This window comes from Atractosteus spatula, chromosome 11 (assembly GCF_055471065.1).
Source record: "Atractosteus spatula isolate fAtrSpa1 chromosome 11, fAtrSpa1.hap1, whole genome shotgun sequence".
NCBI lineage: Eukaryota > Metazoa > Chordata > Actinopteri > Semionotiformes > Lepisosteidae > Atractosteus > Atractosteus spatula.
Window position 1 is genome coordinate 39,244,433 of NC_142716.1, and position 15,207 is coordinate 39,259,639.

Below are 15,207 nucleotides of genomic sequence, written 5' to 3' on the forward strand. Positions count from 1 at the left end.
AATAAATCATTACGTATTAAAGATTAGACAGAGATAATTACCAAGACTAAATTAAAAAAAGAGAGACAAGTTTACACACATTCATTCTGTAGCTAAATTATGACTGATCACTGATTTATGATTTTTGAAGACAGTCAAAAATTTTTTTTTGACAAAAGTCCAAGACAGATGTGTCAGGAGAGCTGTGTGAGAAGCCAGGCATCACTGCTGTAATAACACCCTGGTAGTGTGTCTCATTGTTTTTGGATGCATTTGAACTTGATGGACATGGTTAATTGGGTCACAACTGATGATACCTTGACAGAATCCATAATTGACCTTATATGATTAAACCATTTCTGATTGTCACATGCTGAACATTTGTACTATGTTTTTCCAAAGATATACAGTAGTAATGGTACTGGTAACGTCTGCAGTACAGAACTTCACAGTGACCCAGCAATTTTATAACACTGTACCAATGTGGAAGCTCTTGCGATATTAAATTAAAAATCCAAATTGATTTGGATGGTCTTGCATCTCTTTAATTAACATTATACAACAGATAAGAACAAAATGAAAAAATGAAAAGGAGATTTAAAAACAATAAAAAGAAGATGCTAATTTCAAAAGTGAACCATCTGTTAACCTGTGATGTCCAGTTTCTAGGATCTAGGTGCTTCATTCAAGATCCTCCAACAATGCTGTTGTTTAGCATTTGTCTTAATGATCATCCAGTGATAACATTTAGCCCTAAATGAATGAAAAGCATTAAAGAGAAATTAGAATTACTGTTATTGTCACCTTCTGGTTGAACTGCTTTTCTGCATTAACTATATAAATTGGTTAATTTATTCTTCAAATGGTTAGCTTATTTTCCCTATATTTAAGAAAAAAAGTATTATTTTCTAATGACATACAGTATGAAATACATGTACTGTATAGATTTGGTATATCCCAGTGGCCCTGATTCCCTCATCAATCATGGTTAAATATATTTTCTTTAAAAAAGGAAAACTTTAGACTTGCTTTCAACACAGCTATACACTGCACCTACATCAGTATTGCGCTGAATTCTTTTGAAGATCTTATACAGCAAAAAACTGGCAGACGTTGCAAGTGAGGATACAGTCAGGATCAGCGGCCATCTTGTGCGGTCTGGTTTTGGTACTGGGGTAAATTCCTGTCTTTCTTTTGAATCACCAGAACCTGGCAATACTGTTTCAGAAAAATACAATAAAACCAAAACAATTTTAAGTTACAGTATCTTAACATGAGAATTGCTGTGTCTTCTCCTGCAATTTCCCTCACGGGATCAATAAAGTATCTATCTATCTATCTTCTTTATTGTTTAACATAAAATAATCTTCCCAACAGTAGTTTCTGTAAAGACTGCCAGGAGTCATAGCAATACTGTAATTCTCTAGCATTATGAATAACTAGCACTATGCAATACAAAAATGTTCAGTTACCCCATACACTTGAAAGTAAAACATTTGTTTCCAAGTGGAACAAATGACAGGAAATGTCAATTTGTTCTGTATAAAATTCCATATATTTATATTTGCTCTATTGAGCAAATCAGATATCTTAACAAAATAGATTTTACAGAGCTTAATAATCATTATGTCAGTAATATTTTCACCACATGCATTCATTTTTAGACCTCTTTTTGAGTTCATAGCTAGTTGTTCATCATTAACACCATGATAAGGTTCAGGAGGAGTATTGTCTTTGATGACTCTGCATAGCATTTACGGAGAACAATTTCAATAATGCTTACAAAATTACAGATCAGATCAGGTTCTCACATGATTGTGTTAAAAGCAGAAATGCCTCATCTCTGCAATGTGATTCTGGCTAGTGAGAAATTGCAAATCAGAAAAAGTCCGAAGTAACTATTACTAACTCAACTGTTTATAGCAATATACATAACACTGGCTCGCATCTCTGTTTGTAAGTGACTATGCTGTTTGTTATCTGTTTTGAAATCTACTTTTAAAAATCCTTTACATTCAAGGTCTGTTTTTGCTATGGATAAATAAAGAACAAGATCAAATATGCACCACACATACAGTATGTAACATCTTATACTGGTTACTGCAGTTGTATACCATTGCGTTTCTGTAGTTAAATCCAGAATTTTAGCAGCTTTTGGGTATTATTTTTACTATTTGAATGTTTTGATCTCTGTATATCACATTGGTAAGGATGGGGGAGCTCACCAGAAGTTAATACAGCTGTTCCTTCAGTCACTCCTTGTTTTATCACAGAGCAGGTGTAATTGTGGTTAAGCTCCCTGCTGATAGTCAAGGTGTTGTTCAGGAAGTAGCGGCCGTCAGAGGCCTGTGTGACTTGAAGGTCTGATCCTTCAGTCACAACAGTGCCCCTCTCATCATACCACTGGATCTGCCCCTTGGGGTAACCTCCTTCAGAGATACAGGACACAGAGCTGATAGCGACCCCGCTATTAGCCCAAGGGTGTACTATTACAGGTGTGCTGTAGGGAGCTGCCATGAAAAATGAAATGCAGTAGAATTAGCTGTCACCTTAGTGAAATCCTCATTGTCTTCATATTTGTAGCAACCTTAAACTAGAAGGCATTCCCAAATATCTTTGATCCACAGAACAGAACATATTCAGAATGGAGAAATAAAACTAATGTTTTATGACCGTCAAATTTATCCTTCCTTTGTGAATTGAATTGTGGAACTGATTTTTTTTGCTGAAATCTTTCCAAATGAAACAGTAATGCATTGACACTCAAAGGCTTGCAGTCATGCAGGCAGGAGTGTCAGTTTTAACCTTTCACACCAGTATGGTTTCTTTTCCTAATTTAAAGGACAAGTTCTAACTTTTCTTAACATACATTTTGCATCTAAATCATATTAAAATAATTCGTCATACTGTATGCAACTATTTCCTCAGAACATCTCTCCACAAATGTAGAAAAAAACGTTTTCAATGGCCTGAATCCAGGGTTTCCTGTTAATTCTTAATATATCAGGGTAACTAGTGTGGTAAATGAAATGGTAACCATATTTACCTTGGAGTTTTAATTTCACAAATGTATAATCATAACCCCCGTCTGTTACTACCACACATTTATAATTGCCCTCGTCCTGGGATTTTGCTCTTTTTATCAGTAGGGATACATCCTTCCTCTTGCTATCCCAGGGCTGGTGGAATAATCGGACACGACTATCCATTTCCACAAAGTACGACTGTGTAATGTTTAAAATCATCAGGTCCTCACGCATCCATAGCAGTTTTGTGACAAAAATGTCATCTCTCACACTTTTTAGAGTGCAGTTAATTACAGTGTCGTCATTGTATTCTCCAGTAGAATCAGCACAGATGAGCTCCAATAACTCTAAAATTCAGAAAACAAAACAAAAAAAATGATTTTATGCAAACAGCCATACAGATGCTTGGATTTTTAAGGTAAAAAAGTTTTATTATATTTAAAACAAACACCTACAATACACTTGTCGCAGGTACCTACAGTATACTGTAGATATCCTTTTTTCTTAATAACACCTCTATTGCAAGGATTCTATATTAATTATATTTTTGAGATGAAAGGTTATATCACAGGCTCTTACGGGGCTTAGAATTAATTGGAACACAGATATTTGATATTTACAGTAATTGTAAGTAGTAATTTGTTATTTTACTATAAAGCATTTTTGCTTTGATTATTATTATTCAATGAACAGATCCAAAATGACAGAAATCCCTTTCTCTGTGGTTTTATCATTTTTAGCTGTCAAAACGCTGGTCCCCATTACATGTAGACCTACAATAGGTTTTTGTGAGATGAAGGCTGCTAAACAAAATGTTCTGAAAATGTAGAAGGACAAATATTAACATAATATACTGCATACATATTAATATAAATAATAATATTTAATATTGTTCTGAATGCCATGCAGGTGATATCTATACAAGTCTACTCAACTTTAACCAAACCTGCATAAATTCTGCAGAATCTGCTGATGTCTTTCAGATATAAGCCTATATACAGCACACATATTTGAAATAGCTCAAGCTGATATTTCCTCAGTTGTAACCACTTGAGTTTTTGTGCACTACAGCAATACAGAGTCACAGCGAGCCAGAGCCAGAATCTAACCCAGCATACAATGAGTGTGAAGCAGGATACACCCAGGACAGGACACCGGACAGTCAAAGGACACACATTCCGATGCTGGGGACAATTAAGAGAGCTAATTAAGCATGCATTTTGCAATGTGGGAGAAATGTGGTCACAGGAGGAGTATGCAAATTGGTAAAAGAAACAGATGGATAATAACTCAGAAAGCAATGCTGAAACAAATTAGAAAATAAACTATTTCTACTGGAAGCTCTGTTTCAAGACAGCTCATCCTGGTTTTATGGTTTTGGTTTCATAACAAACTGTTCTAGTATATGGTATGTTCTAGGGGTTCTACTGGGTGTCCAAGCTCTGATGTACAGTACCAACTTTAGAACCTTACTGTTACTTCCATAGTCTGGATTTATGATACACTGACAAAGTAAACTATTCATTGAGTGATGCCTCAATCAATTATAAACATTTTCCAGTAAATACATAGAAATAATTTTATTCAAAAAGACGTTCATAAAATAAAATATTCAGCACTTTCAGAACTAATACTTCAGCAATAACAGTGAGACATACTGTACAGACCGTTGTTCTTACTCAGAGACAGGACAGAATTGGAATATTGTACTGGAACACTCACTTCCTGAAGAGGATGCTTGGGGTAATACACACAAAAACAGGGAAGCAAAGAAGAAAAAATACTTCATCTTGTCAGCAGATTCAGTCATCATCTTTCCTGTTCTGAAAGAATAAATACAGAAATATAACAATACACACTTCTAATCCTGGTGGAAATTCCTTACGTACATTCCTGTTTTTTAACCTCTAAAATTAGAAGGTAAGCCAAATGGCCAAAGTTCATTAGGTTTGATAAAATAATAACTCAGGGTCACAAAGTGTTGCGATAGTTAGAACTTATGCCTGACAGCTCTTGGTTACTGAGTTTCGAAATGGCCTTGCCTCTGTATGATGTTTACATGCTCTACACTGCAAAATGCAGTACATGCTTTCTAGCTTTATTAGTCCTTTAGATTGCCCCATTGGAGACTATGCCCTATGACTGGCCAGTGTACTGTACAGGATGTACTGTATCCTGCTTTGCTCTCATCTTGTGCTGGGTTAGATTGTGACTATGGCTTACTCTGACCCAGTAATGGATTAAGTGGTTATTGAAAACAGATGGATAATAACTCAGAAACTAATAATCAGAAAATGAAACGTGCCTAATGGAAGCTTTTTTTCTTAACAAGACAGGTCAAGCAGGTTTTGAGTAGGAAGATGTGCTCTAGTAAGATAAGATACCGGCTGGCTAAACAAAAAGTGTTGAGACAGTTTAGAGACTCCAATTAAACTAGCCAGCACATTTTTGTGAGGCTGGAGAATTTCCCCCCAAAACCCAGCAATTTCCACAGTGATGGCAGCACAAATTCCACACTGAAGGCAGCCCCATCCAGAAGCACAATCAGGATCACTCTCCCATGCTGTCCTGCAGAGGCGGTGTTATGGGACATTTTCAAGTGGAATTAATGTGGGCAGGCTTTCACTATCTGCAAGATTCTTGAACTCCTTCCAGGGAAAATCCAGTCAAACTACAATATTACATTTGATGTTGCAGATGTAACAAATTCTAGAACGAAAATAGTTAACAATATGTGATGTTTGAGTCCCAGTGCTAGGTGTAGCTTGCTCTCTCTTAGCTATGATGACAAATGTCATTTCAGTCTTAGTCTCTTAAAACTGTTTTCTGTAGTCAACAATTTCAGAAACAATCTGTTTCAGGTAAACAAAAGAAGTCTGAATCAATGTGTTCTGTCAGTCCTCAGCTAATGCATAATTACGTTAAAATTGATTATTAATTAATTACACAGAATTTAATCTTCAACAAACTATGATTATGATAAACATTCTTAGTTTTTCAATGACCCAAATGTTTAAACTCCAGACATATCCAAGGATACATGGTAGCCTACTAATTTATTTAGTAACTTTTACAAAAACAACCTTGTTATTATCGCTTAAAAGCACTTAATGGTTATAAACCTAAGTTGACCTATTAAGACAACTGCATGATGAAATGGAAACTGGGGAAGAACTAAATTTGGTCCACTGTATGCATAAGGGAAAGACAAGTCCAGGACCACATCTTAAAAAAGTGTGTACTACATTTTTGGACTACATACAGTATTAATATTCTTTGCATTTTCACACTAGTGTCCACTTTTTTTGTTTACCTGGACTATGACCAACGTAAAGGATCATTGCAATAGACTGAAATCTTCATCCTGTTTTTTTTAGATTTAATTTCCAATGTGTGTCCATGACAGCATCATTACAATTGTCAGTCTTTTTTCTCAGGTCAGTTTCCTAGCATTTGTGTATATCTAATAAGTAAATAAACTCAGATTTTGTACAGTGAGTGCCAAGAAACAAAAATCAACAATTCAAAGTTTATATCTTTGCAAATACAATTTACATACTAAATAAGATATACTGTTGATAAATATTAAAGTTCAAATTGAAAGTTTGGGAGTAGGACAAATTGCAGTTCCCAACAATCCCCAGCTGTTCAGGTGTAAACATGCTTTTAGACCATGATTTCCCAGCATTAATCACACTAGCAAGCCTCCATTATGCAAGTGCCACCACCAACACAGCAATCCGCTGTTTTTCTAAGGTGTTCTAACTTGGTTCATATAGCCAGGCAATGTTTCCTCATACCAAGACAATAAATTAATAAATAAGAAGTGCTCTTTCTTTATCCATCATGATCTTTAGCAAACATGCTATTGAGGCCTTATGGTATCTTCTAAATTAGGCTAGTTGCAATGAACCTTAGCATACAGTACTTCAGTTAAGTACTGTAACAGAAGAGACTTCACAAGCTAGAGTTTATTTGAGCCAGATTTATTCCCCTATGTGACGAAAGGAGATGGTGTACAGTATAAAACATTATAAAACATAAACTGTTTTGGAAAAGACAGAAAGTGGTGACAAGAAATTCTATTTCGCAGTACAAAGTCTACATTGTTTGACAGAGCCTAATAAAGTACTTTAACCCAAGATAACGGCCTGTAAAACAGTGAAATATATTATATAATACCCAGTTGGCATTCCCCATGCACAGGTGTTTTCCCAGGAATGTCTTGGAACATCTATCTCTATGTGCTTAATTCAGTGTATTGTCCATTGTTACATACCAAATACTGAATCGATAGCTGTTCTTCACGGGTACTGGAAAGAAGGGCAGGGATGAAGAGAAAAACTATTGAATGGCTCAAAATATTTATTGTTAGAATCCTATATCTACAGTACATCTTATAAGTAAATTGATCATTTAAGTAGTGGAAGAATGATTGTGCTCAAAAGTAGCTTATACAAACGTACTAAGTAAACTACACTCCTGTTCTGTTATTGAAAGCTGGTTATTCCTAGTGAGGGTTGTGGCAGAGCCTATCCAGAAATCATAAGATACAAAGAGGGATGTCACCATGTACACCCTGGACAGGACACCAGTTCATCACAGGATATAGTACATACAGGGGCAATTTAGAGACACCAATAAACTAAGCCAGCAAGTGCTTGGGAGACGGGAAGAAATTGAAACACACAGGAAAAATCCACAATGTCTCAAGGTGAAAGTGCATACTCCACACAGAAGGTAACCCCACACAGTATGGACCCCTCAGCACTAATTCCCACACCACTGTGCGGCCCAACAACACTGTAAAACTGAAAATAAAAGGCAGCAATTCAAGTATTTACAAGGCTCAGCAGTCTTCAGTACTGTTACAACTCTCTTGACATCTCTTCTTTCACACAAGCTCTTGAAAATGAAAGAGTATATAATCGAATTAACAAGAAAGCTTAAGCTTAAATTTAAAAATTAAATTCCCTGGTTTCATTTTAGAGGCTTCACAATGATAGGTTGGGTGATTTTTAGTTTGTATCAGATATTGTATATTTTTGCATATGTATATTTAATGCCTTATTATTCATTTAAATGTCTGCAATAATCTTCAGTTGTATTTAATCATTATTTATATCAGTTTTAATAATAGATTATAAAAAAATATTTTTATGGGTACTTAGTAAGTCTACTTTTAGTTCTCCAATACAGTCTACAATGATCATTTTACTCCCCTGCATCAGAAATCAATGATAACAGTTAGCAGGAGTGGTTGGAGTTATGTAGAATACAATTTTAATGAATTGTTATTAGAATTTAATATAGTTCTGAAAACCTACTGTATGTATCTGTAGGATCATGATTATAAAATAACTACAATGGTTTTTTGGTCTGACAATGTCTTTTGATGTCAAAATTGTCATAAATTGTATTTTGGAGATATCATAAAATATTGGTATTCCAAAGCTAAAGTACAGAAGCACAGTTAAAGAGGAAACTTTGGGGATCTAGGAATTTTCATCATCATCAACAACAACAACCATTCACCAGGGGGTTCCAGTACTGTATATTGAACCAAAAGGCATTAGTTCTAAACTTTATAAGTGGAAAGCTACATCATGAAATTAAAATTGTGCTCATTTTGAGCCAGACATTTGAGACCATAAGTATTTATTTTGATGCATTATTAATTAGTGGAGATTAAATGCTTCATTTACGGTAACAAAGTCTATTAAATATTTCATTTGCAGTAAAAGAAATTCTAAGGCACATGTTAAAATAATTAAAGTAGCACATGATTGTATTAGCCTCATTTCTTTAACTCCATTTAACCTTTGTGCTGTGGAAAGGGGATTTGTTCTGCACACCGTTTTATACACTGTTAATTACAGTCTAAGTTAATTGAATACTGGTATTTGCGCTCACTTGGTAAGACTTAGAGAAATTGCCTACTTACCATAGTACGTCCAGAAATTTATGAGTGAAACAAAACAGCTTTTTTTACACAGAAAAACAAAGAAATCTACGTCTGTTTAGTCCATTCCGTGCTCATAGTGTTTTGTTGTAGTGCAGCGACTTTCACTACGGTAGTGTAAATAAAGAAGTTTCACTTTGACTCAACAAATGCCACAAGCGAAACAGACGTCAAATAAATGAGATCCAAAGCACTACAGTGGCCGAATTGGTCGGCTTTTGTTGGACTGGGAAATTCCAGGCGTCGCCCAAATGGCATACCAAATTAATCAAATAAGGTTATAATAATAAAAATAATAAGGTTAATATAATAAAATTCAACCCCCCAACACACACACAAGCAAAACTGATTTTTTATTTGTCTATCACGTACTGTATTACTTCGTGCTGAACGAGTTGACGGGTAACTGGGCATTGATTAAACATACTGCAGACTACATTTGCACCATGAATGAAAACGCTCACAGACTTCCTCAGTTCATGCTACTGTAGATCATACACAAATGTTTGGTTTCTTTTTTAGTCTAAGCAACATACAGTATGTACAGTAGCCATTGTACTGTATTTCTGTGCACCCAGCGGATTGCTGTGTAATTTTCAATTTGATTGAGCAGCGTAGGTGTAACAGAATAACCGGACGAAATGTGCGGTACATTGAAATTAGATAATATTTAAAGACCGATTTAGATCAGTCATTGTAGAAAGAGGAAACAACGAGACTGCCTTTTTCCTTTTTCTCTTCACATTTTTTTCTTTTTCGGTCCGTACTGCACCTAACCCTGGCCGCCCAGGAGGTCTAAATGGATTTGCATTAATTAATTTGTCGAGTTACAGTATGTGCTTTACTCGACACTGGGAACAGGAGAATTCCAACAAATAATCAATTTTGTAAAATGCAAAAATCATAATTGCTAGGAAAACAATGTCTTTGGCATCATTTCTGTGACCAGTTCAGGTTCCACAACTTCAGACAAACTGACAGTTAAAGGAATGTTAAGTATTAAATGTGAACTGTATTTTCTAATAAAGAGCAAAATTCGAATGGAGAGAGCATGGAAATATAATGATAAAATTTATCTTCCCCTATAATTAAATGCTTTCTCAAACATTGTATCGAAATATGTATTGTAGACATTTAATGTAGTAAAACTGGCCTTAAACAATGCCATCAAAAATTATATTTCTAAGCATGGCAAACAGTACTGTATATCCAGAAGGCCTCTCCAATGCATATACAGTACATACTGTTCCTGGTCTCCAGTCTCTATCATATAAAGTACTAATACCTTTTTTTTCTTGCTTCACCGAACTTTCATATCGTTAAGTTTGTGAGCTTATCTAGACACTCACACATAATTATGTTAATTATGTTCAAAGAAGGGCTATTAGATACTGTAGCTACAAAACTGAAAGCTGACTTGAGATAACTCCATAGTTATCTCAAGTCAGCTTTCAGTTTTGTAGCTATCTAATGTTGCTGTCCTGGTACCAAAATAGAATACGAACCATAAATGTATAGAGAGCTTTGCAAAAGTATTCAGACCCTTGCACAATTATCACATTTTGGTGCTTTAAACCTGGACGTTATGACACTTTGATGTAGCAATGAATATGTTATATACACAACATACTCCACACATTCAAAGCACAAAACAAAAAGATTAGATAATTAATATGAAAGAATGATTGAAAAGATGATCTCTGTAAGGTCATCAGACAGGTAATGAATTTCAAGGAAAGGATTCAGCAATGAAGACCAAGGAGCTTTCAAAACAACTTGGCACAGATTTTCTACACGTTGTAGACCAACACAGATCACAGGACACAGGAGAAAGATAGAAAACAATTTCTAAGACATTTAATATCTATGAGCATGGTGAAGTAAATCATTAAGAAGTAGAAGACATACAGACGCTGTCTAGATAAGGCAGTCAGTCCACATGGATTAACCAGGAAATGAGTAAACAGTGACTTTGAAAGAGCTTCTGAGTTCAGTGGCCGAGAAGGGAGAATATGTGCAGAAGTCAAAAAACCTCCAATCACTCCACAAAGCTGGCCTGTAATGCACTGTGGAAAACTCATTTTAACTGCCACATGGATTTTGCCACAAAGTATTTAAGTAACACTGCGATGATGTGGTAAAAATATATGTGGTCTGACAAGAAAAAATCGGAACATTTGGGGATAAATGCAAAATATAATATCTGATGCAAACACACAACAGCACATCATGCAGTCAACACCATCCCTACTGTCAGGAAGAAGGGGCGGCATTGCTGTATGTTATACTGTAGCTCTGGTTCTCATTAGCAGGGTCTGGAAAGCTTGTCAAGACTGAAGGGAATACAGATGGAGCAAAGTTCAGGCACATCAGACCTAAAACTGGGACAAAAATTCCCCTTTCAGGAGGATAATGAGTTTTTGGTTGCGGACAATCCACCAGACCAAAGCTACACTGGAGTGGCTTACAAATAAGAAAGTAATGTCCTTCAGGTCCAGTTAAAGTCCCGATTTGAATTAAGAATTAAGTATTATGAATGTGTGGAAAACTTGAAAGCTACTGTCCGTAAGTGATCTCCAAGGAATGTTACGATCCCTGCCTCCTGCAAGTGGGTTCACTCACTGGTTTCGGTCCCTCTTACCGAATCCTTAACAGAATACTGAGCCACTTAACATGGACCCAGCGGAGCAAGAGGAGATTCGCTCGGCTTTGGACCAGCACGGGCAAGCCTTACTCCAGCTACAGGCTTCCGTCCAACAGATCTCTGCGCACCTGTCTGCAATGCCGCCCATCGGCAATCGAGGAAGCAACGCTGGAGCTGCCGCTTCGGCTCCGCCCCCGCCAGCTCCTACACCTGCCCCTCGACCTCTTCCACTAACTCCACCTGACAGGTTTGATGGCAACCCTACGAAATGTCGGGGCTTCTAAGCACAGTGTGCGCTGGTTTTCAGGCTCCATCCGGAAACTTTTTTTTCTCCTCAGGACAAGATCGCCTTCATAGTTTCACTGCTAACTGGCCGCGCTTTGGAATGGGCTACTGCTCTGCTTGATCGCGGGGCTCCTGAAATTCAGGATTATGATCTTTTTTTAGGAAAATTTAAGGGGGTTTTTTGTCGTCCAGTAGTTGGCCAAGACTCTGCCTTCCGCCTCTCCTCCATCCACCAAGGCCGCCGGTCTGTACATGATTATGCTATAGATTTTCGAGTAGCAGCAGCAGAGAGTCACTGGGACGATGAGGTCCTTATTTTTCTTTTCCGTCAAGGACTCAGTGAAGAAATAAAGGACCATCTGGTAAATATGCCACAATTGGGCAATACCTTGGAGGAAGTTATTTCACAGGTATTGGAATTAGAACTCAGAATTCGTCATAGGAGTCCTGAGAGATCTCGGTCCCCAATACTAGAGGCTCCTCGGCTATCACCTTCCAGATCTGTCGACTCAGAACAACCTATGGAAGTGGCCCGCACCCGGTTAACCCCTGAAGAACGAGAGAGGCGCCAACGAGAGGGTCGCTGCATGTACTGTGGGAAATTTGGACACTTTAAAGCAGCCTGCCCTGCTTCATACTCATCCTTGAGGCGCCGCCCACCTTCTCAAAATCCTAAGGTGAGTGAAAATACTCAATTCCCTCAGCTCTCCTCAGAATTTTTTATTCGTTCTACACTATTCTGGGGTAATGAAAGGAGACCTCTTCTTGCTTTTATAGACTCGGGAGCGGCAGGAAACTTTATAGACGCCTCCATCGCTCGAGCTTGGAAATTACCCTTGACCCTGGTGACTACCCCTCTTCATGTTCAGTCTATTGATGGCTCCCCCGTATCTCCAGGACTTATTAGGTGGCAAACTGAAATTATAAGCCTGCAGATTGGCACCACCCATGTGGAAGACATCTGGTTTTATCTCCTTGAGACCCCAACACATCCTCTGGTGCTAGGCTTTCCTTGGCTACAGCAGCATGACCCTAACATTTCTTGGTCCCGTAAAGAAATTGTAGCTTGGGGACCCAGATGTATTAGAAATTGCTGTCGTCTACCAGTGAAAATTGCACTCACGGCGACGTCCCCTTCAGGGGTTCCTACCATACCCCCTCAATATTCTGATCTACAGGAAGCCTTTAATGAGCAGGAGGCCTTGGCCCTCCCCCCTCATCGACCATACGATTGTGCCATTGACCTTTTGCCAGGTACTATCCCTCCGAAAGGTCGTATTTTTCCACTCTCCAATTCTGAGTCTGAGGCCCTGAAAGTCTATATACAAGATTCTCTGAAGGCTGGACTTATACGTCCATCCACTTCACCAGCATGTGCCAGTTTTTTTTTTGTGGAAAAGAAGGATGGTGGGCTCCGTCCCTGCATCGACTATCGTGGCCTCAATGAGATCACAATCAAGAATCAGTACCCTTTGCCTCTAATTCCAGCAGCACTTGAGTCTGTGCATGGAGCCAAGATCTTTACCAAACTGGATTTACGAGGGGCCTATAACCTAATCCGCATTCCGGAGGGGGATGAGTGGAAGACGGCATTCATGACAACCCATGGACATTACGAATATTTGGTAATTAATTTTGGCACATAAACATACAGTATATGGCTGGTCTCGGTACTTTAAAGAAAACATACACGAAACATGGTTTCATTATGACCAGAATCTGTCTTGAGATATTTTTAACTTGATTTACAGTATTTGAGAGGTATGTCTTAACACCGATACTACAGTGCTTAAGTACTGCTCACGTATATGTTTCTAGGTTTATATTATGCATTTCATACGGTCAAATTACTTTTGAGCAACTAATAAGAAGCGCGAAACGGTATGCGTTTTAGTTTCGTTTCGTGCTGGGACTGTGCTGTTAGTTTCCTGACTCCCATGTCACATGGTCTGTGATTGAAACCTGTAATACCGGTTTAATTCGTCACAGCCAGCACTCCGGTTGTAAAGTAGAAGCAGGCGAGATTTCCAGCGAAAAACACCTCCCCCTTCTTCAGGTGTGAGGGTCTTCTGCTCAGAATGAAACGCTAAAATGTAATGTAGGCTCTGAATGGGTTCAATTGTGATTTGGGCTTGATTAAGGTCGCTGCCTTTCATCTAAAACCCTACTTGAATCCTTCTAAACTAAAAATCAGTGTTTGTGAGTTCTAAATAAAGAGGTATCCAGGTAACAGTGAAACGGGCGGACAGTCTGGGGAGATCGCCCGTTTTCCATGTAAATAGTTCCCTGGTTCCGCACCCCTTGGTGTTTCTCTCGCTCTCTCTCGGGTCACCTGATCATTAGCTCGAAAGATTTGAGTGCTTTGTGTATATTCTAATGGTAGTGGGGGCAGGGTGTGTGGGAACAGGTTTGGTTGAAATTGCATTGGAGATCTATGTTCTTCACACCTGAAACATTTTCTCTGAAAGCATTTTCTTCGCAGTTTAACCGATCTTGTTACAGCATGTTACAGTTTACTATTATTAACCATATTAATTTTAAGTGCTTAATGTAAAATCTTGTAAAAATATATTTTCATTGTTCAAATATACATTAAGTCTGACTATCATATAATAAGTTAAATACAAAACTAAAGAAAAAATAGGGTTAAATATAATTCAAAATATTTTGCTAACAATGTTAACTGTTTATGAATAATAAAATGTATTAGCTAAGGAGTAGGATGGCACAGTTGTTAGTATGTTTTTTGTTTTGTTTCTTTTTCATAAATACAACAGTAGTACCTGATGTCTCAGTGGCTTTCAAAATTAAATTATGCATGCAAACCTGTGAACTAGAAAGATAACTAAGATATCCATCCATTTATAATGGTGGCAAAGTGGTTAGCATTGCTATCTTGCAGCACTGGGGTCCTAGGTTCAATTCCTGCCATCCTGTGTGTGTGGGGTTTACATGTTCTCTCTGGGTTACATGGTTTTTCTCCATATGTGTGATATGACTCCCTCTCGCACTCCAAAACATACTGGTAAGTTAATTGGTTTATGGGAAAACTGGCCCTGGTGTGTGTGTGTTTGTGTCTGTCTGTCCTGTGATGGACTGGCGCTATGTCCAGGGTGTATTCTGCCTTGTGTCTGTTGCTTACTGGGATAGGCTCCAAATCCTCTGTACTGGATAAAGAGATTAGAAATGGAAGTAAAGGCACTGTGTGGATGGAACTATACACAGTGTTAGAAACCCACTATGAAATGGCAGCATCTCACTGAGAATAAAATATTTTATACTGCTGGCTTAAGGAAACAGCCTTTCCACCT

General features: G+C 37.6%; 1 protein-coding gene across 2 annotated transcripts; it reads right to left on the bottom strand.

Moving 5' to 3' along the window:
* Positions 1 to 508: 508 nt before the first annotated feature.
* On the bottom strand, positions 509 to 9,061 carry LOC148824028 (programmed cell death 1 ligand 2-like). Of its 2 annotated transcripts, none has more exons than XM_088927505.1 (6): positions 8,950 to 9,061; positions 4,728 to 4,828; positions 3,026 to 3,352; positions 2,205 to 2,489; positions 1,037 to 1,197; positions 509 to 732 (listed from the first exon to the last, which is right to left on the bottom strand). In XM_088927505.1, exons 2-6 carry the CDS (start codon positions 4,816 to 4,818, stop codon positions 727 to 729), a joined length of 870 nt encoding a protein of 289 aa, XP_088783631.1. In that variant the 5' UTR covers positions 4,819 to 4,828; positions 8,950 to 9,061; the 3' UTR covers positions 509 to 726. The 2 variants fall into 2 exon arrangements, with proteins under 2 accessions (XP_088783631.1, XP_088783632.1); XM_088927506.1 differs by lacking the exon at positions 8,950 to 9,061 and adding an exon at positions 7,285 to 7,299.
* Between the last annotated feature and the right edge of the window lie 6,146 nt (positions 9,062 to 15,207).